The following is a 23,461-nucleotide window of genomic DNA, read 5'->3' on the forward strand; positions in this document are numbered from 1 at the left end:
GACACTCAGCAAAGTCCAAATGTCTCAGGAATAATGTAGATGTGTAGTATTAAAAATGTGCCTGCTGTCATTTAACTGAAATTAACTGAGATTTGGATGAGAACATTTTTGAATTGAAATGGCTTTCCTTCGTCAAAAGTCAAAAAATACACCTCCACCATCTCCGAAACTGTCTTATTGACATGTCATTAATTTTTTAGGTGGTAAGTGAGTCATCTGTGTATTTGAGAGTCAGCTGGATTTTATTTAGAGTTACAAAAATACAGAAACATAAAGTAGAAATGAACATCACCTCTGAGAAAGCTCGACGAAGGGTTTACCCCTGTGTCCAGTCTTTGTGCCAAGTTAATGCTAAGCTCAGCCATAGATATTGATGTTGTAAACACAGAGAGATGACATTGTGATCTCTCCCAGCTAATTCTTGGCAAAGAGAACAAATAAGAGCATTATCCAAAATGAGTTCTCTCTAAAACAAACTGTTAGACTATATATGGCCTGCAGTGCAACATAGCATGGAGACGCAGACAAAGGAAAACGGACTTAAACAGTAAATGACACCAGTATTCTCTGTTAAACTTATTCCAAGTCACTGTATAACAGAACAATGGCTGAAAGCTCGAAATGCAAATGTAACTGCAGGAGAGCAGACTGAATCTGCATTAGCAACACCCCCCATGCTAATTGCTGTGTTCGTGAATGAAAGACTGAGGAGGTGAAACAGTGAAAAGGAGGGATGCCACAGATCTTAATGCTCTCAACAGACATCCAGAGAATGCACAGGACAACCCATTAGCACCTCACTGCCTCCTCAGGAGCTGTTTCCTCTGAATGCTTCCCTCTTGTTATTCAAAATTGGGATGAATTTCAGGTCTCTGGGGACGTGTTCACACTTAACAGATAAAATGCATCTTGGGTGATACGATCTTTTGCAGACAACTATGAATACAGGTGTGACTGTTCAGGTGTGCACGATCTGTGGTTGTCAGGGACTATTTTACTTCACAGTTTGTCTTTTGTTCACAAGGTGCAATGTTCATTTTTTCTGTGACGGTTCTCTGGAAAATAGCATTTCTATAAGGAAGGCACGTTTCAAAAGTCATTCTGATGCCATGTGTTAATTACAGTCTGTTTCAGAGAGACCTAAGTACATTCTGGATATAACTGCAAAAGAGAATTAGGTTGAAACAGGGCTCATTGTAAATGAATTTGGATTATGACTCTTAATACTTTTGAATAATTCCTTATCTGTAGATGAACATAAACTGCCCAAACAAACTGATTTATGTTTCATTCTTTAATATCTGACAGCATCAGTAAATTTTCCTTTCGCATCATCCTCCATCATGAATCTAGAGATGGTATATGTACTGCATTATGCTGATACTCCAACTTATGCTGTTGGAGAAATAACTAAGTGGAAAGGAAACCTCACATAAAATGATCATACCACAGCTTTGTCAAGGGTTACACAATACTGACAAAACTCATGGGGCTCTTGTTTAAATAAATATTGTTCAATGCACAGTATATGAATAATATATGAATATGCTCAATATTAAAAAGGAATGAATAACTGATGTTAAACTCACTGTCCTTCTTAGAAACAATAATATACAACTTTAATGATCCCAGAGACATAGAAAATGATAGGGTCTGTACAGATAAAACATAGGGTAATTGGGAACACTGCACATTGGGACAATGTATAATTTAAGAATCTGTAGTACATTTTCAATACAACATGTGAATATGTTTTATGGGGAAGATATTGCTTACATCATTATTTGTGTATGCGAAACACTATTCGCAGGGTTTGTAGAGACACAAAAATAATTGCAGTCTTTCGTTGTAATTGTTATAACGCAACGTTCCAGCCGACACGTCACGTCACGCGCTGAACTCGACGTCACCCGGAAGAGAGGAGTGTCGGTGTGTGTGAGGATTGTTTACATTTCCTGCAGCCCTTCAAAATGAATCCTCCGATGATCAACTCGACCAACTCTGTTTCAACGACCAAAAGTAAGAATCCTTTAAGCAGCCGACATGTTTTTTGAAGGTGTAACGGGCAGCACAAACTCGGGATGAGACAAACAGTGCTATAGCTAGGTCAGCTAACTGTTAGCCGCTAACCTTAGCTGCGTTTGTTACAGAGCAGAAATTGCTCAGTAGCTTGGTTTCATTCACTTGTTAAACTGTTGAATCATTCGTCGCTAACTGCCCTGTTTGCACAATAGCACCCTGAACCTTTTGAATGTCGGACAGTGCTATCAAGCTAGCTTGCTAGCTAACCCTAAAGTTTTCACCTGTTAGTTGACTTGTAGCATGCAGTGACAGCTAAATGTCCCATGTCAGGCTGATTAGGAAGCGTGAGTAATCTGAGGTTATTGTCTCTGCCACACATGGACATGACTTTACATATCTGAACAAAACATGCCGGATTAGTAGCAGTATCCATGACTGAGTCATGTTACCGATATCGAAGTCTGTTGATAAGTTTTTAAGTAAGTTTTGATCCTTACTGCTGCAGTACATGCACATTTTATTATTCAGAAAAAACAAAAAACATGAGTTAGACTTTATTTTACTGCGTAGTTAGATGTGTGGCAGACACTCTATTCCTAAAACTAAGCTCCTAAGGACAGGTTTATTTATCAGTGTATCTGTCTCTAACTGCACAGATGTTGCAGATTATTTGCTTCTGGTCTGAAAGTATATTTTTCATTTCTTACTGGTGAGATCACTGGGTCTAGAATTAGGAGTCAGTGTGTTGGCATTACCTTATAATTGATGTTGTTTTCCTATAGCCTAACATAACACACATTTAATTACACTCCCTCTTCTTTTGCTTTGTACATGGAGAGATCCTTTGCACAATCGAATCAGTGTTCAGTGGTCTAGTGCATATCCATTAAATGCTTGTCATGAAAGTGTTAACGAACCGTAACCCTGTGCCACCAGCGTCAGCTGTGAAGTGCTTCTCTGTATTCAGCTGTGTTTCTGTGTTTACAGGAAAACGAGAAGCTGAGCGCTCGGTTAACTGGACAGTGGAGGAGACTCAGGTGCTGCTGTGCGCTTGGAGCGATGAGCGCGTCCAGAAGAGTCTGGCAGAAAACCTTCGCAACCGCCATGTCTTCAAGCACCTCTCGGCCCGCATGAGCGAAATGGGTTTCTGTCGGAGTCCACACCAGTGTCGGCTTCGGGTCAAAACTCTGAAGGCCAACTACGTGAGAGCCAAACTGCAGAGGAGCGTCGACAGCTCGCAGCCTTGCACTTTTAAGTACTTTGCAGACATGGATGCTGTGTTGGGCCGGAGGTCAGCGGGAGGGGAGGGAGGTTCCTATTTTGTTTCTCCAGAAGGGATGGTGGAGCGCCACCTTGACTCCATTGACAGGACAGGAAGTGTCCTGACAGATTTACATTCTAACTCAGAGATTAGTGGACACCATTTTGGTTCTCCGGGGACGGCAGGAAGACAATGTTTGAGCTCTTTAGAGGAGATAGGAGGCCGTCAGTCTTGGCAGCTGGACTCTGAAGTCAAGTTGGAGGACAGAGAAGATTCAACAGATGAGTTTGAGTTCAGTAATACGCAATTCCCACAGCATGCAGGAGACAGCATCCATCGAGAAAGTGGTATGTGCCATGATTCTCTATACATTGACACATTTTCACCTGCCACGTGGCTGTGAAGGTCTATTTCCTTATGGTCTCCAGCGACACCAAAGGCAGAATAAAAAGTCACCATGTGACTTTATAACTGCACATCAATATTTTTAAACATTTTAATCACTCGTGCAGTCTCAGTTTTGTGTATTTGGTGTCAGATAGGACAACAAACTAACTGTCGGCTGTTTTCTGTGCGTACGATAACAACGGTCCTGATTGTCAGCCCTTCACTTTATGCCACCTTGGACACCTTAAAGCCCATTTTGACTTCTTACAGTCACTGTACTTGTTCAAAATCATTCAATTAGTCCATGGACTGACTAATCGTTTCAGCTCCAAAAATTGTCCTGTGAGTAATAATCTCATACCTGGACTGTTTTATATCCTGTGTCACAGGTACACTTGTGGAAAACAGCATGAGCACTCCTTCTCCACATGTAATACCACCTCCATCTGCTGCTTCTCCTCCTCCTCCTACCCGATCTGCTACCTCTCCACTCCCTGCACCCCCAGATCCAAGTCCCAACACCCTTCACACTTCTGGCCACACCACCTGCCTGGAACCCGCCCTCAAGCACCTGTCGGAATGCTTCCAGCGGCTGGTGTCGGAGACTCGGGGCCTGCTTGTGCAGCTGGAGAATCAGCGGCAGGAGCAGGCCCGCTGGCATCAGGAGCTCCTAGCCCAGTGGCTGCAGAGGGAGGAGCGCCGGCAGAGGGAGACGGCTGAGAGAGAGGAGAGGAGGGAGAAAGCTCGCATGGAGCACGAGATCAGAGTCCTGGAGCTCCTCACCAGTCTAGCCAAAGAACATGGGTGTAAATGTCGAGGCAGCCAGACTGTAGCAGAGACACCGACTTGTACAAATCACACCATGAACAAAGGCAGGGATTAGAGTGCACTCACACCAAGGATTTTTCCAATGGTTAATCCAAAGTGTGGAATGTATTCAAGCTCAGGTGGAACCAAATAACAGCACTGATAATGCAAACAGTCTCATTCAGGGCGGCTTGGTTTAGGCCTCAGTGATATGGAGTGAACTTTGAATTCAACCAAATGCAGATAAAGACCCTCAAAATCCAAGAGTTTGTGAGTATTGTATGGTTGTTGACTGAGAACCGGTGGTCAGTGGCGCTCAGAAAGCTAAGAGGAGGAAATTCCAGTTGAAGTGGACATCTGTGAGGGGACTTGTCAGGTGTCAGGTAACTGTACCAAATGTTATGGAATTGTTTCATGCACTTTTATATATATATATATTAAAAGACAGACATTTTCAACCCAGTTTCTGTTTTCCACTGGAATCTGTTTGTCAGCAGGGTAGTCTTGTGGAACTGATGGAAAATATTACTGCCATTATGCCATGTTAGGAATGTGTATTCCAGTCACGTAAAGAAGTAATACTGATAGCAGAGAGACAGCTGTGACATCACATACACTGTAAACAACTTGACCGTGAGCCTTAGTTCTTGCTTTGTCATCAGTACAGATGTGATTACAAAATCTGCTCTTCAACCAGAAGAGTTTAGTTCCTTCACAGAAGTGTTTATCATCACTCAGGATGTTTGTCCAAGTGTTCATGAGCACGACACTCTGACCTGGCTGCTGCAGGGCTTGCACAAATGGGTCACAACAACTTACTGTGAATTCCTGATGCCTATCTTCGCTGCTCTGTGTTGAAGGTATATGGGGAATGTAGCACAAACATAAAGTCGGTGTTTATTTATTTCCCTGCAGGAACATTTCAAATCCAGGACATCTGCCTGGATGTCTCGCTTGCATAACAGACCTTTACCACAGTTCTGATATGCCAGTCAGGCTTTTTCTCCATCAGAGTAAACATCAGATGTCTTCAGTCACACGGCATGTTAATGAAGCCATGGACATAGTGCTGTAACCTATACTGCTATAAGCTTTATCAGATTAGCTACACAACAGTATCTCTTTTCCTCTTCCTGCAACGCCCTGTTTTACACTCACACTTATGCAGATCTTACTTATTAAACCTCCAGGCTGCTGCTGCCACATGCTGATTGTTACCTGAATAGACAAACTGGAAATCTTTCACTCAGCAATTCAACACAGGCTGCCCTGAAGGGACAGACTGTGAACGAGCTGATTTGGAAAAGCCCCACTTGCTTCACCTTTAGAAATGCTGAAACCAGACTGTAATCAATACTGAACAGACTGCTACTCTGTTATACAGACGTGTTTGAAACCAGACATGGGAATACTTTAAGGATACGACTGGTGATACTGTTTTTTCTTACTGTCAACAAATCCGATGAAAAGACCAAAACCACCACTGAGTTGATCCCACTGACAAGTATCATCTGTCAATCCAGAGCCTGATAAATCTTATCCCTTTATGCCACAGAGCAGCAGCGAGCCACACCTTTGCAATGTTCCTTCATTACAATGAACACACACAATCTACACTGCTCTGCTTCCCCAAACACTAGAGCACCAAATGTGTATCATTCAGCCACTGAAAATAGTCCCCAGCAAATGTAATATTTCCTCCTGCTTGAGTATTATTTGCTAAAAACTACAGTGACCAGCTGTTTCATGAAATTACTGAGCCCTTACTAAAAGTGAAACTCCATATTTCTTAGCTGTTTTCGTCTTCAGAGTGAACACATGAAAACATAGGCCTTTTTTTGCTCTTGCTCTTCTTCATCTGGTTGGCTTTCATGCTGGCGCTCAGTGAATTGAACCCCGCTCCTCTGTAACGTTCAGTGTCGGTCATTCCAGTAAATTGTTCAGAAAACTGATCCAACAGTGAGGGCAACCACATCCTTCCTCGAAGACAAAGACCCAAATTGAAAATAACTAAGATGTCTGTTTCAAGGCCTTGCTAACCCTTTAAAAATGCATTTGTGCTGTATCTTGGTCAGCTATATTTCCCCTTGATATTTAACCTGGTTCCGACCTGATCATCGTGCCTTCTGTTGGACGACATATACTGCATTTGTGTCCCATCGTGTCCAACATAATGGCTGCAATCCTGAACTCTGCAGTCGTTTAAGCAAGAGAAAAGCTGGATTAGTGCATATACGTAAATCTGTGTTAGTACCAGATTACGTAATATCTCTGGATGTTGATGAGATTTGGGATGATTTGCTGTTATTTTACCGTGGCTTATTACTCTGCTCGGAAATGTGGAGAACGTCAGCCAAGCACAAAGGATCCCACGGCTGAACAAACATCCAGTATGTCGTCTTCACATAAGAACATGTCTTTGCTGTTTAGAGGAAGTGAACTACGATCAAATTTGTCTTAAAGAAGAGGACGACGCTCTATATTCTTGTTAAAAGATAAGCAGAACAGCTTTTAATTTAAAAATAGGCTTTTGTGTTTGAAAGTGCTATTTTCTGCAGATATACAACAGCAAAAGAAAAATTCTAGTATTTTTTGCTTTGTAACCCCAATTTCTCCTCTTTCCGGCGTGCCTTTGTAGACGAGAATTCGTTCTCCACTGACCTGCATTTTTCGCTAAAAGTTAAAAATAATGACTGAACTAATAATCACACCTTGGTCCTCTGTAGCTCTGCTGACAGAACACTGTGTCAAAGGATTTAATACAGCTGACATTTAAATTCAGTTGTGGTTTGCATGTTCATATCATTTAATCTGTGCACATTTTTGTGAATGATTGAGTCCCATTCTGAACTTTCATATGATGTGAGCCAACGCTTTCCTGCAAAAGGCAGCTTCCTTTATATGTGTTGCCTACTTAGTAGTTGTCGCCTTGAATTCTTTCAACGAACAATGAACATCAGTGTTGGTTTGAAGAACTAAAAAAGACGTAGAGAAAGAGACTGAGATGTTCAGTTTTCTTTTTATATGACAGCTTTTTCACTGATATCAATTATACAATTCTCATTTGTGTCTTTCGGTGGTGGAGCTTCAATTTCCACGACCTGAGCTGAGAATGAGCCGTGCAGACATACAAAAGAGAGAAAGAGTGGGGGGAGGGATGAAGAGAGGAGAAAGGAGGGGTAAAATGGGCAGGGGGCAAGATAGGGAGGTGGAGAGAGAAAGGTAGAATAAATTGAAAATATTTCTGGGTGAGTGTCAGATTGCAGCCAGTTTTCCTCCGGTTGGTTTCTCACAATTATACCATACAACACTAAATACACAGGAAAGGACACATATCCTGATAGTTTGATTGACTGGAATTATTGTAGGTATTGTTTTTATTGTCACATGTTTTGACTGACTTAGAGATTTTATCCATGACGAGGTGGGGCTCTAGGGCCTGTGGGTGGGTCTGTTGGTCCACCACTTTGGTCCAGACTGATGGATTGACACGAAAGTCGGAACAGACACTCATGGTTCCCATTGGATGAATCCTGCTGACTTTGGTGACCGTCTGATTTTTCCTCTTGTGCCACCATTTGGTTGACTTTTGTCTTTTTGAGTGAAAAGGCTGATTAACAATCTGATGGTTAATGAAGTCATTTACTTTTACAACCATCAACCACTCCATTAACCTTGACATACTGGCACTCCCCTCACCCTCAGTAGCCTGTTTTGGTGTTGGCCAGTGTTAGCATGTTAACACACTAACCCAAAGTGGTGAACGTGGTAAACATTACACTCACTAGCATCGGCATTGTAGCTGCACGCATGCTAGCATGCTGAAGTTAGCACTTAGCCACTCTGCTCAAGTACAACCTGACAGCTGTTAGCATGGCTGTAGTCTCATCTTTTTTATAATTTCTGGGCAATGCATTTTGGTACAACTTGTGCATTTTATTAGAAATAAACTCAATATGCTTTACGTTAAAAGTTGTCAGTTTGCTTTTCATGCTCTATTTTTAATCTTCCTTTTAAATTGAGATGCTCTGACAACACCTCGCCTGATATTCCTGTCGGCTAATTAAAGCAAACTGGACGGAGAATTGAAACATGTAAGAGGAAGGAGGAGAAAGCTACCGATGGAAAACACGTCGGAGTTTGAGAGAAACAGAGAGCATAGATGAGAAAGAGAAATGAAATTGAAAAGTGGAGAAGAGGGGGGTGTGGTGGGGCTTAGCTCTGCCCTCTGATTGGCTGCTGCCTCTCTCTCACAACAAAGTCGTGAGGCTGCTCGCGGCTTCGGAGCGCACACAGCTGAGGAGGCAGCGGAGGAGCGACACGGCCGGAGCTGTCATTCATTCATGCGGATTCATCCTCTCTGAACAGACAGGCTTCTCCTGCTGCTCTTAAACTCAGAATACACGTTTTACTTTCTTCCATTTGCAGCTGAATAATGCCGCAGTGACCGGCCGGAGTGGGGAGGTGCTGCCGGGTTTCACCGCCGCGCTTTATTCATATGTAAAAGCAGAAAGTCTCGGCTGCTGAAAGGCTGTTTCGCACATTTTGGGAAAGGATACCACAGGAGTTCGCACCTGGATTACTTCTTATTGAGGTGAGCTATGAGGATGAGTTGTGGGAATATGTTGTTGGAGGATTTCTTTGCATGTTGTTTGTACGCCTCGGACACCCGGCGATTGCCCAAAATACGCGCAGGTGGTGGAGAGCACACTTTTAATTCCAGCCAAAGAGGATCGGCAGCGTTTGTAAATTAACTGACCACTGACTGAATGCTCTGTGAGTCTTTTCGTAACTTGGCTGCAAATATTCCGATTTCAGTTTGAGTTTCTGGTGTTTTTAATTGAACCTTTGCTGCCGTGTGAGTGCTGGCAGCGCGCCTCTTTAACCTGAAGAGTCAAAACAAACAAGGGTAATGATGCCCAAATCGGCTGGCTGTGCTGAGTAGCTGTGTCCATCTTGTCATTTCCCCCTAAAACCTACCCCAATAATTGGATTTTTGAATTCAGTGTCAATGGCGGACTATTTTTAACCCCGACTACCTTCTGGCTAAGAGGATTCCCCTCTCCGTCTCTCCTCCCCTGCAAGACAGAGAGGGATCAGTGAAGTTAATCCCACATCTCTCCTGAATAACTCTGCTCTGTTCTCCTTGGCTTCCCGTGCCACTGCTCTGTATTACATGCATGCATCCGGTTTTCCTTAATGTGCTGACAGGTTAAATCCGTTTATTGGTGATTTGGCACGACTCTGGGCCGCTGACAATGTGAGGGAGCCTCCTGTGGAAGAACTTGAATGAGTTATTGTTGCTGTGGATTACATGATTGCTACTGTACTCTGGCGTTGTGTAGTAGTGGTTTTTGCGGTCTTTGTTTGTAGAAATGGAGACAAATTGAGTTATTTGGGTCTTTGAAGGCACAGAGCTTGATATTTGGTGCAAGCAGGGATGTATTTAAGATGGAATGCGTGTAGAAGGCAGAGGGTTGGGATGAAAGCATTAAAACTGGGCTAAAATTGACGCAATAATCCTACCACAATGATTGGTGATTTATATCATATCACATGATCTATATTAGCAGGTCACCCAGTTATAATGCAAGTGCAGATGCCTGAGTTTCCACTTTGCAGAGCCCTTTCTGAGCTAATTTTGGTTGAAAATTGGGGATTTCTGTCATCAAGGTTATGTGCAACTGTTGTTTCAATGGTGTTTCAATGACTGTGCGGCAGGTGCTGATCGCAAGTTGAAACGCAGTCTTTAAAAATGTGGTGAGTCAATGATTATATAACCCAGATGTCCAAAAAGTTCCACATTGATCCCCAGACATCTTCCGACCTGCAAATTGTCAAATCAGCACTTACAGAGAACTCTTTGATGTCAGGACTTTCCCAGTCCAGACACAGCTTGAGTGAACCCTCACTACCCCAAGTTTGTTGTGCCCCACCTCAAGACACATGTTGAAATATGTCTGTTTGCGGTTTCTTAAAGATTCGGGCGAGGTGTCAGAAGTTGAGTCCACAGAGGTGTTGTTTCTGCTGCAGCTTCCCTCTGTGCAGGATGTTTTAGAGTCTGCAGGGGGGATTCGTGTGGCTGTCGAGCACTGATGATGCCAGGTGACAGAATCTTATATGAAAGCTGTGATTTTTACCACTCAGTGCAACAGCTGCAAACATTGCCCCGAGCCCGAACACTGCTCGTAGGACAGCACTCATTGCTGGTGTGGATGTGGTCGGGAAGGGTGGAGGAGCTGCACGTCGCTGCATTTTATATACTAACCTCTTGCTGCTGGATGGTGCATTGCACTGAGGAAAGGTCTTCTGTTTTGAGCCATCATAAGGTGTGATGCGAAGTGGCCAAATAGCATTTGTCTTTTCAGTTCAGTCTGCAGCATTTTGTGAAGATTATGTAAACTAGGTGCTAAAGCGATATCTAATTGCATGTGTAAAGGCCAGTTGGGCTAGTAGAAGGGTGCATTTTATTGCACCATGCTGGCAGCTAAAGGTAAAATTGGAAAATTTGGACTGCAACACCCAGAAATGATGAATCAGCTCAGTAGTTAAAACTGAGTGAAGTTGTTAACCCCATCACATCTGCTTCTCTCCTTTATTCCCCCGTAAGCGTCTCTAAATTGCATCTCTAAAAATCCCATCTTTTGATTGCCGCCCTCTAAGGCAGGTGTAATGTTACTCAGTACCTCTGACCACACACCAGCTTCAAACAACCCCACCAACCCACCGTCTTTATTTAGACTACTTCCACTATTCCACTGTGGCCTCTTCGCCCTCTTGTGCAGCCACTCGGCTATCTCTCACCCTCATTTCCTCAAGCCATGGATGAGTGGGATTCCTCATGCCTTTCAGTGTTTACGCAGTGTGTGTGTGTGTGTGTGTGTGTGTGTGTGTGTGTGTGTGTGTGTGTGTGTGTGTGTGTGTGTGTGTGGAGGGGGGCATGTTGATTTACTGCTGGTCTCTCATAGTGTCTCACAGCATACCCCCACTGCTACAGCCTCCGTCCTCAGCCCCAATAAAGCGAAAACAAAACCCCGTTCTACTTTTTCTCGTCAGCTTTCATTTCTTTGGACACCGCTTCTCAAGCCCGTTGCTGTTTAGGCTGCAGAGGATGTTTTATTACGTCACAAATCTTAAAGCTTTACTGCTTTGACTTGCGTGCTCCTCTGTGGTGGCAGGAAGATCTAAACGTGAGGGCCTGGCTGCTTGTGTGTGTCCCGTGGACCATGGGAATGGTTTTCTGTCTGTTCAAGCTTTTTTCTTCACTGCCTCTGAACTGCTGATGGGCGCTCATCACGAGCAGTCGTAAAGAGTGCGGGCAGGGCGGGAAGGGCCGCCATCGGCTCTTTGATAGCTTGTATTTTAAGCAAGTGAGAGACTGGGCTCTATCATTCTCCCTCCAGGGGAGCAGCCCCACCCACACGTTTAGAGACAGAATTACCTGAAAACATCGATGGCTCTGCAGCCTGAAGGTAATTTCACCTAAATGGCCGGGTTTACTCCTAATGTGACATTTGCCTGAGGAGGTTTGGTGCTTTTTAAGCTGCTGCCCTTCTGTTTCAAAATTTTCCCACAGGGCGAAAAAGGGAAATATTTTGACATTTCTATAACCTTTCAGCGAGTCATGGCCTGAAACTGAAAATTCCCCTTTTCCCTTCTCCTCAACCCAACCCATCACCTCCGAATGCTACAGCACATGATCAGTGTAACGTTAATCCCTTTTGGTTTTGTTTCCAAGTTGCCTGAGTGCTGCTTCCAAGTGTAAAAACAAGGCGGGAGGGGGGAACAGCCCCTCCAGACCACCACGGGACGTCACCGAGTCAGCTCTTGAGCCAGGCAATCTACAAGAGACTCACTGCCATGAGATAATCAGCAGTTGAGTCTTTAGTCAATAAAAAAAGAGGGAACAGTGTCTGCGTGAGCCTAAAAATAGCTTTGAGCTTGAATATTCTAAGAGGATCTTTGTTTACAAGCAGTGACTGAGAACATTCTGACCTTTTGCACCAAATTGATTTTGATATCGCCAAAATACATGTCGAGTTCCTAGAAATGCACTGAAGTTTTCACCCATAAGCAACAATTTGCAGCTTGATGTTTTTTATCTGAGTACAATCAGATGTTTAAACTCATAAATACACAGAAACTGACAGAAGTTTGAATATCCTCTGTTTTTAAATCCAATTAAAGTCCAAACCAGACCTCTTTTTACACCTTGAGGCAGATGGCTACACACACACACACACACACACACACACACACACACACACACACACAAAACCAGCAGGGCTATAATTAAAACCATCCATCCAACCTAAACAAACCCCCCCTGAAGTGGGGAGGCGAGCTGTGGCATTTTGTTTGTTTACCTTCAGCTGCCACCCAGCCAGCGGCCACGCTAAACCAACAGCAACGTGCTAAGAGTTTGTTTTTGTCAGGACTGAGGACTTGACATGTGTCCCCCTCGACCCCCGAGTCTTTCACCACAACTACTACCACCACCCAGACACCTGGAAAGCAAATGTAAATCGGTGCGTCTCAGTTGTCGCTGCTTGTAAGCATCCCACGCTTTGTTTTCAGGATTGTGGTGAAGGCTGCAGCTGGCATGTGTGGAGCTGAGCAGATGAGAAGAGACACTCTTGGCTTCAGTGCAGGGATAGGGATGGAGGTGGTGGTAGTGATGGTGTCCTCTTGCTGGACAAATCCAAGCTAATTAGCATTTTTTGGCCTGAGAACAAGGTCTCTGCTGTCGCTGAAAGTGACCCTACTCTTTGTGCGCGACTAAAACTTTATTTTTGTGCCTTTTTTGTCTCTTTGGCAAAATCTATACACTGAGTTTTGAAATTTAAGTGCACGTGAAAAAAATAATGTTTTGAAAAGCCTTAAAATAAACCATGTCACACAAGAACATCAATAAAACGTCATTCAGTACAAATATGTTTTAAGATGAGCTTGGAAGATGTTAGTACTGACCTGCACGTGCTGGTAGGCAAACATGCTGCTCTGATAGAAGAGACACAGAGATTAGAGCACAAAGTGCAACATCTGAGCTCATGGTGTCTTCTATCTAAGGTTTTTTATTTTCTCCAGTATTGGAGACTCATCTTTTATCTTCAAAGAAGCCCACCTGCCCCTGGCAGCATGGGATTAATCCAGATTGTTCACCTTTTCAGATACATCACAGAGTAGAGTGATGTCACAACACTGAAGATTCAGTAGAAGTCGCTGCAGTGTTCACCTTATGCTCTGTGATCTGAGCTGCATGTGATGATCTGTGTCTGTGTGGATTTCAAAAACTGTTGAACTTTGCATCCAACAAGGCAGCAACCAGACACCAACACAGATTCCAGTACTTTAGAATAACATTGACAAGTAACTATATTTAAAGCAGACCAGGTGCATCTAGCAGATACCTGATCTTCTTAATAAGCTCAATATCTGCCCAGATAAATAGCTTAAAACAACAAAGAATTGAAATTGTTGTTGATTGATTTTATGTCGAATGAGTAATAGTTTGGGCTCTACATCCAACCAAAACAAGCTCCCCCTTCACGGTGAGAAGCGTGGGACCAGGGACTTGGTGGTTTAGGTCCCAGCTGGGGACAGTGAATGGGACATGTTCTCAGTCCTCGATCACCTGCTGCTGTTGATGTGCTCTTCGTCTTAACCTCAGTGGTGTTTTTAGAGCTGCTTTGTGGACACTAGATGTCTGTGGTTTTACTTGTACGTAAGAGACTGTAGCTAAATGAGTCTATGGTGCAGTGCTGCTAAGAAAAGAGCACTTAAGTTCAGTAAAAACCCTCAGCGGAGTAAACAAATATTGCAAAGCAGTTGACTGCTATCAGGATTTCCCTCCTCTCTCCCTCCACCACTCTCATGATCTCCCTGTCTCTCCCTCTCTGTGGGGAAGCCACATGGTGCAGCAGATGCTCGGGCCGCTGTGCTCTGACTCCTCGCACTCGCTTTTCTCATGGAAATGGCCATGGCTGTCTGGCTGAATAATAGCGATGGTCTGTGTGTGCACGCGTGCATTATGGAGCGGCAGGCGTGTGAGAGTGAAAGGGTGGATGCATGATGCATGGTTAGCCTTGTGTGGGTTGAGGCTTTAAGTGAACTTATGAATAAACAGGGTTTGTTTCTCAAGCTGCGTGTTCCTGCAAAAGCAAACACAACCGTGTCTCTAAGACCATGAAATGCTATTAAATAATATCTGTTAACGCTCCCTCTGGTCTGATCAGCAGATGTTTTTCCCTATGGTTTTCTTTTTATCTTATGTAAGCATCCTCTACAAACCAAAATTACATCACAGGACAATGAAACCCTAAATTTATTTGAACTACGTGTGCCAGTGTGTGGGCAGGTGCAGTTTATACCTCCTGGCATCCCCCGTATCCGTCCCTGGCAGCATTGCAGGGCATCAGCCTTAAAGGCTTCCTGGCTCGGCAGGCAGCCACGGGCCAGCATATTGTCAAGGAGGGTGGGGGTGTGGAGGGTTGTGACAGTGTGTGGGGGTGGGGATGTTGCACCCTGCGCCAAACCCCCAGTGTGAAAAGGCCCTTTGTGCTTCTCTAACCATAAGTCTGCCTGGCATGGGACTGAGCCTAAGTGCCAGGTTCAGAGGTCAGGAGGCTGGCAGAGGAACGTGAGTGAGCTTGGTGCTCTATCTTTGTGAGGACCAGAGTTTTAGACCTGAGAGTGAGGATGTTATGATGGGCTTCAGTTCTTTAAAGGGCTGTTTTAAGGTTAAAGTCAGGCTATGTCACTTTTGAAAGCAGAAATAACAAATTCCTTGTCTTGCAGATGAAAAGTTGAATTGACAAGTTGTAAAATGCACCTTTGCTCAGTGGAATACACTCAGTAGTTTGCTGGTACAGTCATACTTGGTCTGGTATGACCAGTAGCTTTTGGAAGTTAATGTCAAACATCGGCTGAGTCAGTTTTCTGACTTTGCACATCTTTTACTCTAAGTTTAAGCATTATTCTATAACTGGATAGCAAAAGTTACAGATGCTCGGTGTACGACCTGGTTTTATGTTCATCTAATGGGATACCAGAACTTCACTGCTGATCAAACATTACTTTTAGCACTACCTCACTTTTAGAAACATCAACACATTTATCTACAAAACACTGTATTTTTCCTCAAACTCACACTCTGCAGGAGCAGTTTGACATGTTTTGATCAGTGTTAACATGGCGCTGGCAGTCCAGCACAGGACTGCACACATGTTCCTCCGCTCATCATATTGTACCCTGCATCATGATCTCACACACACTGGCTTTGTGTTGTGCACAAACACACAGCGGCGGTGGAAGTAAACAGGCAACGTGATTGAACAGTGTGCTTTCCGAGTCCTGTGGGGCTGCATTTTGGCCCACCATCCCTCATGACACGTTTTTTGTTATACTTAGATTTTGGTGTCTGCGTGTTTAAACACATACACAGAACTTTCTTTGTGAGTCAGAGGTCCTTTTGAATGAATGAATGGTCCTTCTGAAGATTTATGGGAAAGTACTAAATGTGAAACCTGAAACATTCATCGGTTTTGTTTTCGTAGAATTTGCTGCCTATGAGATGATGCACACTATTAGCCTGCCCTGACTTGGCCATTATTCTGTTGAGCAAGGCACTGCCAGGGTTAAAGGTTCAATTCCCTCTGACGCTCAGTGGGGTCTATGAGCCGTCTATTCTAGTGCTCTTCATTGTAAAGCAAATGACTCGTGAACCTCCTCTTTTCTCTCTTTTTGTGTCTCAACCACAGTTTGCTTTTCAGCTTTTTCACTCAGCCATTTGTACATTAGAAGAAAAAAAAAAAAACTAAACCCAAAACCAGAAAGCTTAAAATGGACAGCAGAGGAGGAAGGGTGTTGACCACGTCCAAACCATTTCCCAAACAAAACCTTCACCGTCTGTGTTTGTGTCTCGGAGCTATTTTGGATTTGTTTGGCCATCCTGCATCAGCGTCTGTGGTGAAATATCTATTGGAGAAGAAGCGAAGACTTCTGACTGACTGTTCCTGCGTTTGTCCTCCCTGTCTCTGCAGGACAACATGCCTCAGACGCCACCGTTCACAGGGCAGCTGAACACCAGCAGCTACAACAAGAACCTGTACCAGACCAAGGAGGAGGGCTACCCCGGCCTCTTTTATCATGACAACAACCTGGTGTCCGGGTCCCTGGAGGCCCTCATTCACCACTTGGTCCCAACTGTGGACTATTATCCAGACGTGAGTGTTGGTTCTTTTGCATTTCCCTTTTTTTTTATTATCCCAGGTGGTATTATCCCTTCTCCTTTGCAGTTTCATCAAAGGCGGGAGGTAAAGCCTTCTTTCTTGTCTGTCTGAGACGCTCTGGCGCTCTGAGACGCTGTTAGGTGCCAAAGTCACTCTCATTCTCTGTTTCTCTCTTGTCTTTCTGTCTTTCTTGCATCTCTCTTTCTGTCTACGCATCAGGGATTAAAAGTTTCAGCCTACGTTGTTATTTCTATATTTTCTTGTTTAGGTATTATTTCCCTGAGTGAGTTTTAAAGCCCATCTGCAAACTTAAATGATCAATTTGTCATCATGATTTCTTTTCTGCCCACAGAGGACGTACATCTTCACCTTCCTGCTCAGCTCTCGCCTCTTCATCCACCCATACGAACTCATGTCGAAGGTGTGTCACCTGTGTATGGAACAGCAGCGACTCAGCGATCCCCAAGCTGACAAAGTATGTGTTCCTTCTTAGTTTCTCTTCATAACGTTTTAGGAATCAGCGGAATATTGTGGGCTTTTAGCTTACTTATGTGTTTATTTTGCATTTTCAGATGAGAGTCAGGAAGATTGCTCCCAAGATCCTCCAGCTGCTGACAGAGTGGACGGAGACCTTCCCGTATGACTTCAGGGATGAGAGGATGATGCGGAGCCTGAAGGAGCTGACCCACCGGCTGGCCAGCGGAGACGAGGTCAGTCCTTGCTATTCAGTCTCTTCAGGTCACTCATCATACGAGTGCAACAAAAAAGCCAGTCATTCTAAATGAGTTCAGGAACAAAGGCCGGCCTGCTGATTAGATAATATGTTTAGTTCAGGTGTTATCACAAGCGGTGGAGGCCTGTTTTGTAGACCGCACATGCAGCAGAGCTACAGGCACTGGCAGATTTTTGCTGATAGCAGTGGAGGGAGGTGGAAGGGGTATCTCTGGCAACAAAGCAGGTTTTGAGGCTGGCTGAGTTGAGAGAAAAGCCCCATTGTTCATGGGCTAGGTGGCTTTTTTGTCATCTCTGCTGCGCTCCTTCCTAGGCAGCATTTGAATTGTTCCGTCGCTGCAGAGTTGAATGTCACTGGCTTAGCGCGTCGGTAGCCTCCACTGCTGTTTGGATCAAAGTTTTTTTTAGCAGGGTAGAACTGTTTTTGTCCCATGCCCTCTGTTATCTTCGTTGCACATGCAGACCCTCCACTGGTAGACATGTGATGACTCATGTTAGCGTTTCCTCTCGTGGAAATAGCAGAAGTTTAAACAATAAAAAGATGACTTTAAAAACAAAATCAGCGTATTTGTTTCATGGCTGAGAGGATCGACGTCAGTCTCATGCAGCTTGAGCTGGTAGACTAAACATAACGACCAGAAGCTGGGGGAGACAAGTTCAAAAATCCCCCTACCGTCACCTCTAAAGCTCACTGGTGAACATGTTATATCCTGTCTGTTTAATCTGTGCGTGCACAGAAATGTTGAAGTGATATTTTGTAATTGGGGGAGTTCTGTGTTTCTTGGTGAATGCCAGGCCAACTGTTGATCCCTGTTTCTCGTCACTGTGCTCAGGTAAGATCATCACCTCCTGGCTTTAGCTTTGTACTTAACACATGAGTGGAATCAATCCTCTCCTCTAACTTTGCACCAAAGTGTTTGATTCTGCCTTTTTGGCCAGGCTGTCTTAAAAAGGGGATTTAACTTTTCTGTCTCTTAAAATAAGAGACAGTAAAGTCTACCCTCCAAACCACCATCTGTGCAGCTGATTTCAGTGCAGTGGTTTTTGGGGAGTTTTCACAGTTTTCATCAGTTGGTTTAGAATGGCTACATATCACATGTTTTTCCCCCCCTGTCAACAGCGGTTATGTCCCCACTTTAGTGTTCTTCGGTCTGGACAAATAATTGAGTTTGTCATCATGAATCAGGCCTCTTCCAGTGCATGTTCTGTGGGCTCACATGACTTTGGGTGTGCTGTGCTTTGGAGTGAGCTGTGTGTGTGTGTTTTGGGGGGTTGATGTTAACGATAAGGTGGCAGGGGCTTGTTAGGACCAGACAGTGATGGAGGACACAAACATCATCTGTCCTGATGGAAGACCTCTCTCCTTCACCATGCAGGTTTCACATGACTCATCAATAGTACAAGCACGAGTATTGATCCTGATTTAATCTAGAGATCAATATCTTTCTCACACGCCACATTTCCAGCTCCCGATATCTGCTCTCCATGTGCAACCCCCGGATATAAAACACCTCTCGACTGTTCGGCAGTAATAGACACTCTTTCAATTTCTTGATAGTCGCGCAAACATCTTTTGATTTCATAGTGGATTGGCGGTCGTTGGCACTAGCCCGACTGCTCCAAAGATAGTTTTGACGGTTGAAATCGAGTCTTGCCTCGAGGCAACAGAAAGCTATTTAGCACAAGATTTCCTGGTACTTTCCCTTGAGGTGATATCATGCTCACTATATTTAACAAAATAAGAGAAATGTGCCTCAGTTTTTAAGTGTGGCCAAGTAATTGAATCCACAGGCATTTGTATGCAATAAAAACTTACCCGACCTTCATTTTTTTTACAACCTGTTTATATGTATATACACACACTATATATATATGAGTTTCTCCACTCCTATATTTAGGTTTCGTTTTTACTCTCTCTCCCATTTGTTTATTACCTAACCCTCATGTTTGGAGGTGAAATTGAAAGTAAAAATACCCAAAGAGTTGCTTACCATTCGTCATTGCTCACACCACCTGCTTTCACCCTCAAGGTGGGTGAAAGTTGATGGAAAAAGATGTCCTAACAGGCAGATTGTGTAATGATTTTAACATTCGCTTTCGAATTCTCTTCTATGTCTTTAAAAAAAGAAACAACCTGTCCAATGGCTTTGGGTTGTGAGATGTGAGTTAGTAAGGTCAGTAAAATGATATCATGACTGATAGGAATGATGCCACGTGTTTTCCTTAAAATCACGGACAGTCCTTAATAATTCACGTGAACCAAACTGAACATGCTGTTGCCTTTGATTGACCCTGAACAGAAAAGAAGCTCTTTCAGTGAATAGATGAAGGCTATGAACCCTGGATGAATGTACTGTGTTGGCAAAGCAACCTTTACCAATACCCTGCAGATGTGCAATGGTATCATGTAAGCCACGGTCACGTGCTCTCATGATTAGCACAGCGTGACAAAAGAATGCTTTGTTGAATGCATCTCGGGAAGCTTTGGTGCTCGGGTTTACAAATTGCCACAAGGCATCGTTGAGGAAGTAAAGTTGGGATATTGTTTATTCACATCTCCACAGATGATAACCTGTGATAATAAAATGTGGTTCCTTGCTTCCTCGGGTAGTGCAAACACCACAGGGCATCTCTTAGAAGAAGTCCAGCTGTTTAAGGAAGCAGGCCGATGACAATGGCAGACGTTTGATCAGAACTAATTTGCAGTCATGTTTGCCACAGATCCTTCGAATCATGTTTTGAAAACAAAACACAAACGTCGACCCATAAGCAGGTCTTGAGTACAGAGTGAGATGCTGGTTCTTCTTCAGAGCGTCGACCACAGCGCTCTGGGAAAGGGTTTGAGTCCAGAATAGATGTCCCGAACATCTGGTCAAAGTCGTGTCCAGACCACACTCAGAACATTCCAGGACCTTGATCTCTGTAGTAAGACTGTCATTATGGATGTGGTTGGATATATAGGGAAGCAGCAGCTGAGAAGAAAACAAGCGCTGTGATCTTGATCTGACCTCATTTGGTGGTACTGAGTTCTTGCCTTCCCTCAAAATGTGCAGTTTTTACTTTATTTTTGCTTTATTATGATAAGTTGGGTTGATTCAACAGGTCCCACATTTTACAGTTTTTCGAGTTTGGATGCCTGCTACACTTGATATAAGGCAGACTTTTGGAGAATGCACAGTACCATTTCATGATAGTTGCCACTGCGCTTTATGTTTTAAGTTTCTCTGGGAAGTTCATCTTGACTGTAAATAGTCAGCATTCAGTAACCTGAAAGACTTGAAGTTGACTTGCAAATTGCTTACAAATACTTAACTTGTCTGCACTAATTCGAGACCTGGATAGACCTGGACTTGTAGTAAATACTGGTGCACCGTAATTGTGTGGTTGGGAGATATTTCTGCCCCATCGTGCCTTGGCAGCGTGGATGTGTTTGCAGATAATATAAACCCACGTGATGCACCTTTTACTACCTGTTCATTAGTGCTGCTTGGCTAACCTGCTAAAAACAGTCAGGCGTTTTGTGTGAGTCAGGTGGTGCTCCACAGGAAGTAACACCACTCAGCCAAGAAAAGCAGGACCTCTAGTAATGCGATGGCATGAACCAACCACGCGCTCAGTCGTGGTGACTTGTACTGAGCAGCCGTCTGCCACCTCAGGATCACTGCCAGGGTCGATAGCATAGGGAAGAGTGTGCCCCTGCTAGGCCACCTCATTCGAGACGCCAATAGTTCTGATGAGCAAATGTGACTCGCTCCGCTTGGAAATGTCAGGCAGGCTGTTGTCTCCAAGATCTGTGACTATATTTATCCGACCCTGGCCCGTCCTCTGTTCGTAGTGGTTACAGAAGCTACGGCAGATGGCTGGCTTTGAAGTGGCAACTGGAGCGATTTTCACTGGTGGCGTGTCTCACTGTTGTCCAACTGTGCAGGACTGTGGTCAAGCATTAGCTTAGTGTGTACAGTGTTTACACTGATACTGTATTGCAATGTCCAAATGACGGTGTTGCATGTCGTGCAGCAATGTCCTGATGATTATTTTCGATATTTTTTAATCTCTCCATGTTTTATGGATTAATCCCTTAATAGCAAAAAAAAAAGGTCCTTCACGCAGTCTGAGAGACCAGTGTGATGCCTTCAGATTGCTTGCTGTGATGTTCCATTTACAATGATGCGAAACGGAGAAAAGCAGCAAATCCTCAAAATTAAGAAGCTGTAACCAGTGAAGGTTTTTCTTGTTTAATGATGTAAAGAAGGACTCTCTGATCTCCAGTCCATCTAGACACCCACTACTATTTTTCTCCTCTCGGTCCTGTGCTCTTACAATCACCCCTTGCCAAAACTGCATTATCCGCAGAGCTGCAGCTGATTGGCTGACATGTGAACGTGTCCGTTCATGTGCCATCACACCTATCACAGCCCCATCACCAACAGACAGATCCATTAGTCACGCCCTGGGAAATGAATTTCAGAAAAGGTCCCGCCCTGGTTGTTTCCTGCTGAGTGATGAGAGTCGGCTCATTTTTCCGAAGTGCCTGAGCGCCTCAACGACTCCTCACACTTGATTTCTGTCTCGCCACCGGGCCTCCACATTCGTTATAAGGCTAGCTGTGTTTCTTCCCACCCTGTTGAACTGGAGACTTGTTTGTAGAACCCAGATTCTGGAGGCTGAATTGGCAGAAAGCTCAGGGAGAGATGCGGTCGTGAGAAAAGGGGCCTCATCACCCCAGATTTTTTTGGGCAGCTCACACCGGTGGAAAGAGGCCACAAACAAGATTCTCTACGTTCATACAGTAACAGATCATCTCCTCCACAGACACAGAATCAAACATATGTCCTTCTTTTCCTCTTATGCAACTTCTGTGCTAAACTGTGTCAGTCAGGGAACGATTATCTAACTGTGGCCTGTTTTGAGTCCGGGGGAGGTTTCAAAATGGGCCGACCTCTCGACCCCTGAGGCCAGCGAGCCAAGAGTCTCCCTCTTCTGCCCTGTCGAACTGAGAGGCCTTAATGAGCCCGGCAGGAAGAGGCTTGCATAACATTGTGAGTGACCCTTCCAGTGCATGACCGAAAGGATGCTTTTCTGCAAAATAAATACTGCAGGCATCACATTTTGAGGGTCGTTCTGTGGTTTGGGCTGAGAGCTGGCATCAGTTCTGCTGACATGTAGTCAACATGTGTGTTGTAAATTCCATTGAGGTTGTTATCGCTCTGCCACAGAGGAGTGGTTAGGGTTTAACCTAAAATGCCTACAGCTGAGCTAAACAAAGTGGCTGCACGCATGCTACTGGATATCACACTCTGCTCTCTTGTTGTTATCTCAGTTATAGTGTTTGTCTTGCTCTCAGTGACCAAACCTGTACTGAGCTGGAGACCTGGACAACAAAGCATTAGCTCATGGTAAAGAGTTGGGGGTTATCTTGGGTTCCTCAAATGAGTTTATGATATGCGGGAGCTTTGTCAAATGATCATCAATCCTTTCTGAAGGTGTTCATTGAAGAATATGTTGGATTCCGAAGTGACTTCAGAATGAAGTAAAACTCTTTTTTAAGCTCCTAGCTTACTGATTTTTACCTCTCTCCACTTTTCCCCTTTCCTTGCTCTGTTCGTCCCCCGTCCATCCATCAGGTTTACAGGAAGGCAGTTGGCCAGATGAGCCAGGGCCTGATCAGGAGGTTGACGGTGCTCAGCCAGTACGAGGAGGCGCTGGTCAAGATCAACTCCACGGCGGCTGAGCGACTGACGGCTCTTAAGGCAAAGCCCCAGGCAGCCATCCAGAGAGACATGCTGTCCATCTGCAACGACCCATTTACTGTCGCCCAACAGCTCACACACATAGAGCTGGTGAGAACAACCCAGATGTTGTTGGACTCTTTTTGTTCATTTTTATTCAGGTCTCTTATTTTTATTGTTTGTTGAGGTCAATTCCAATTGATCTACAGAAAACCTGTTATTGAATCAGATTTGGCCCAGAGGCCTAATTTTCGTCTGTCTCATAGTAAAAATTAGTTTAAATCATTACCTCC

General features: G+C 44.1%; 2 protein-coding genes across 3 annotated transcripts in view; both read left to right on the forward strand.

The window, feature by feature from the left end:
- The window catches only part of rasgef1ba (RasGEF domain family, member 1Ba), a 111,574-nt gene that overhangs the window by 70,808 nt on the left and 17,305 nt on the right, over positions 1 to 23,461 (forward strand). Inside the window, exons 1-5 of one of the 2 annotated variants that reach the window (XM_070963978.1) lie at positions 8,601 to 9,071; positions 16,519 to 16,701; positions 17,060 to 17,182; positions 17,280 to 17,417; positions 23,064 to 23,279. In XM_070963978.1, coding sequence (XP_070820079.1) covers positions 16,525 to 16,701; positions 17,060 to 17,182; positions 17,280 to 17,417; positions 23,064 to 23,279 — 654 coding nt within the window. In that variant the 5' untranslated portion in view covers positions 8,601 to 9,071; positions 16,519 to 16,524. Of the gene's footprint in view, positions 1 to 8,600; positions 9,072 to 16,518; positions 16,702 to 17,059; positions 17,183 to 17,279; positions 17,418 to 23,063; positions 23,280 to 23,461 lie in introns of those variants that run through there. The other variant, XM_070963977.1, reaches the window with a different exon arrangement.
- LOC139332794 (uncharacterized) lies at positions 1,903 to 4,938 on the forward strand. Its single transcript, XM_070964898.1, has 3 exons — positions 1,903 to 2,019; positions 3,010 to 3,630; positions 4,060 to 4,938. Exons 1-3 carry the CDS (start codon positions 1,971 to 1,973, stop codon positions 4,551 to 4,553), a joined length of 1,164 nt encoding a protein of 387 aa, XP_070820999.1. The 5' UTR covers positions 1,903 to 1,970; the 3' UTR covers positions 4,554 to 4,938.

The sequence above is a fragment of the Chaetodon trifascialis genome, chromosome 6 (assembly GCF_039877785.1).
Source record: "Chaetodon trifascialis isolate fChaTrf1 chromosome 6, fChaTrf1.hap1, whole genome shotgun sequence".
Lineage (NCBI taxonomy): Eukaryota > Metazoa > Chordata > Actinopteri > Chaetodontiformes > Chaetodontidae > Chaetodon > Chaetodon trifascialis.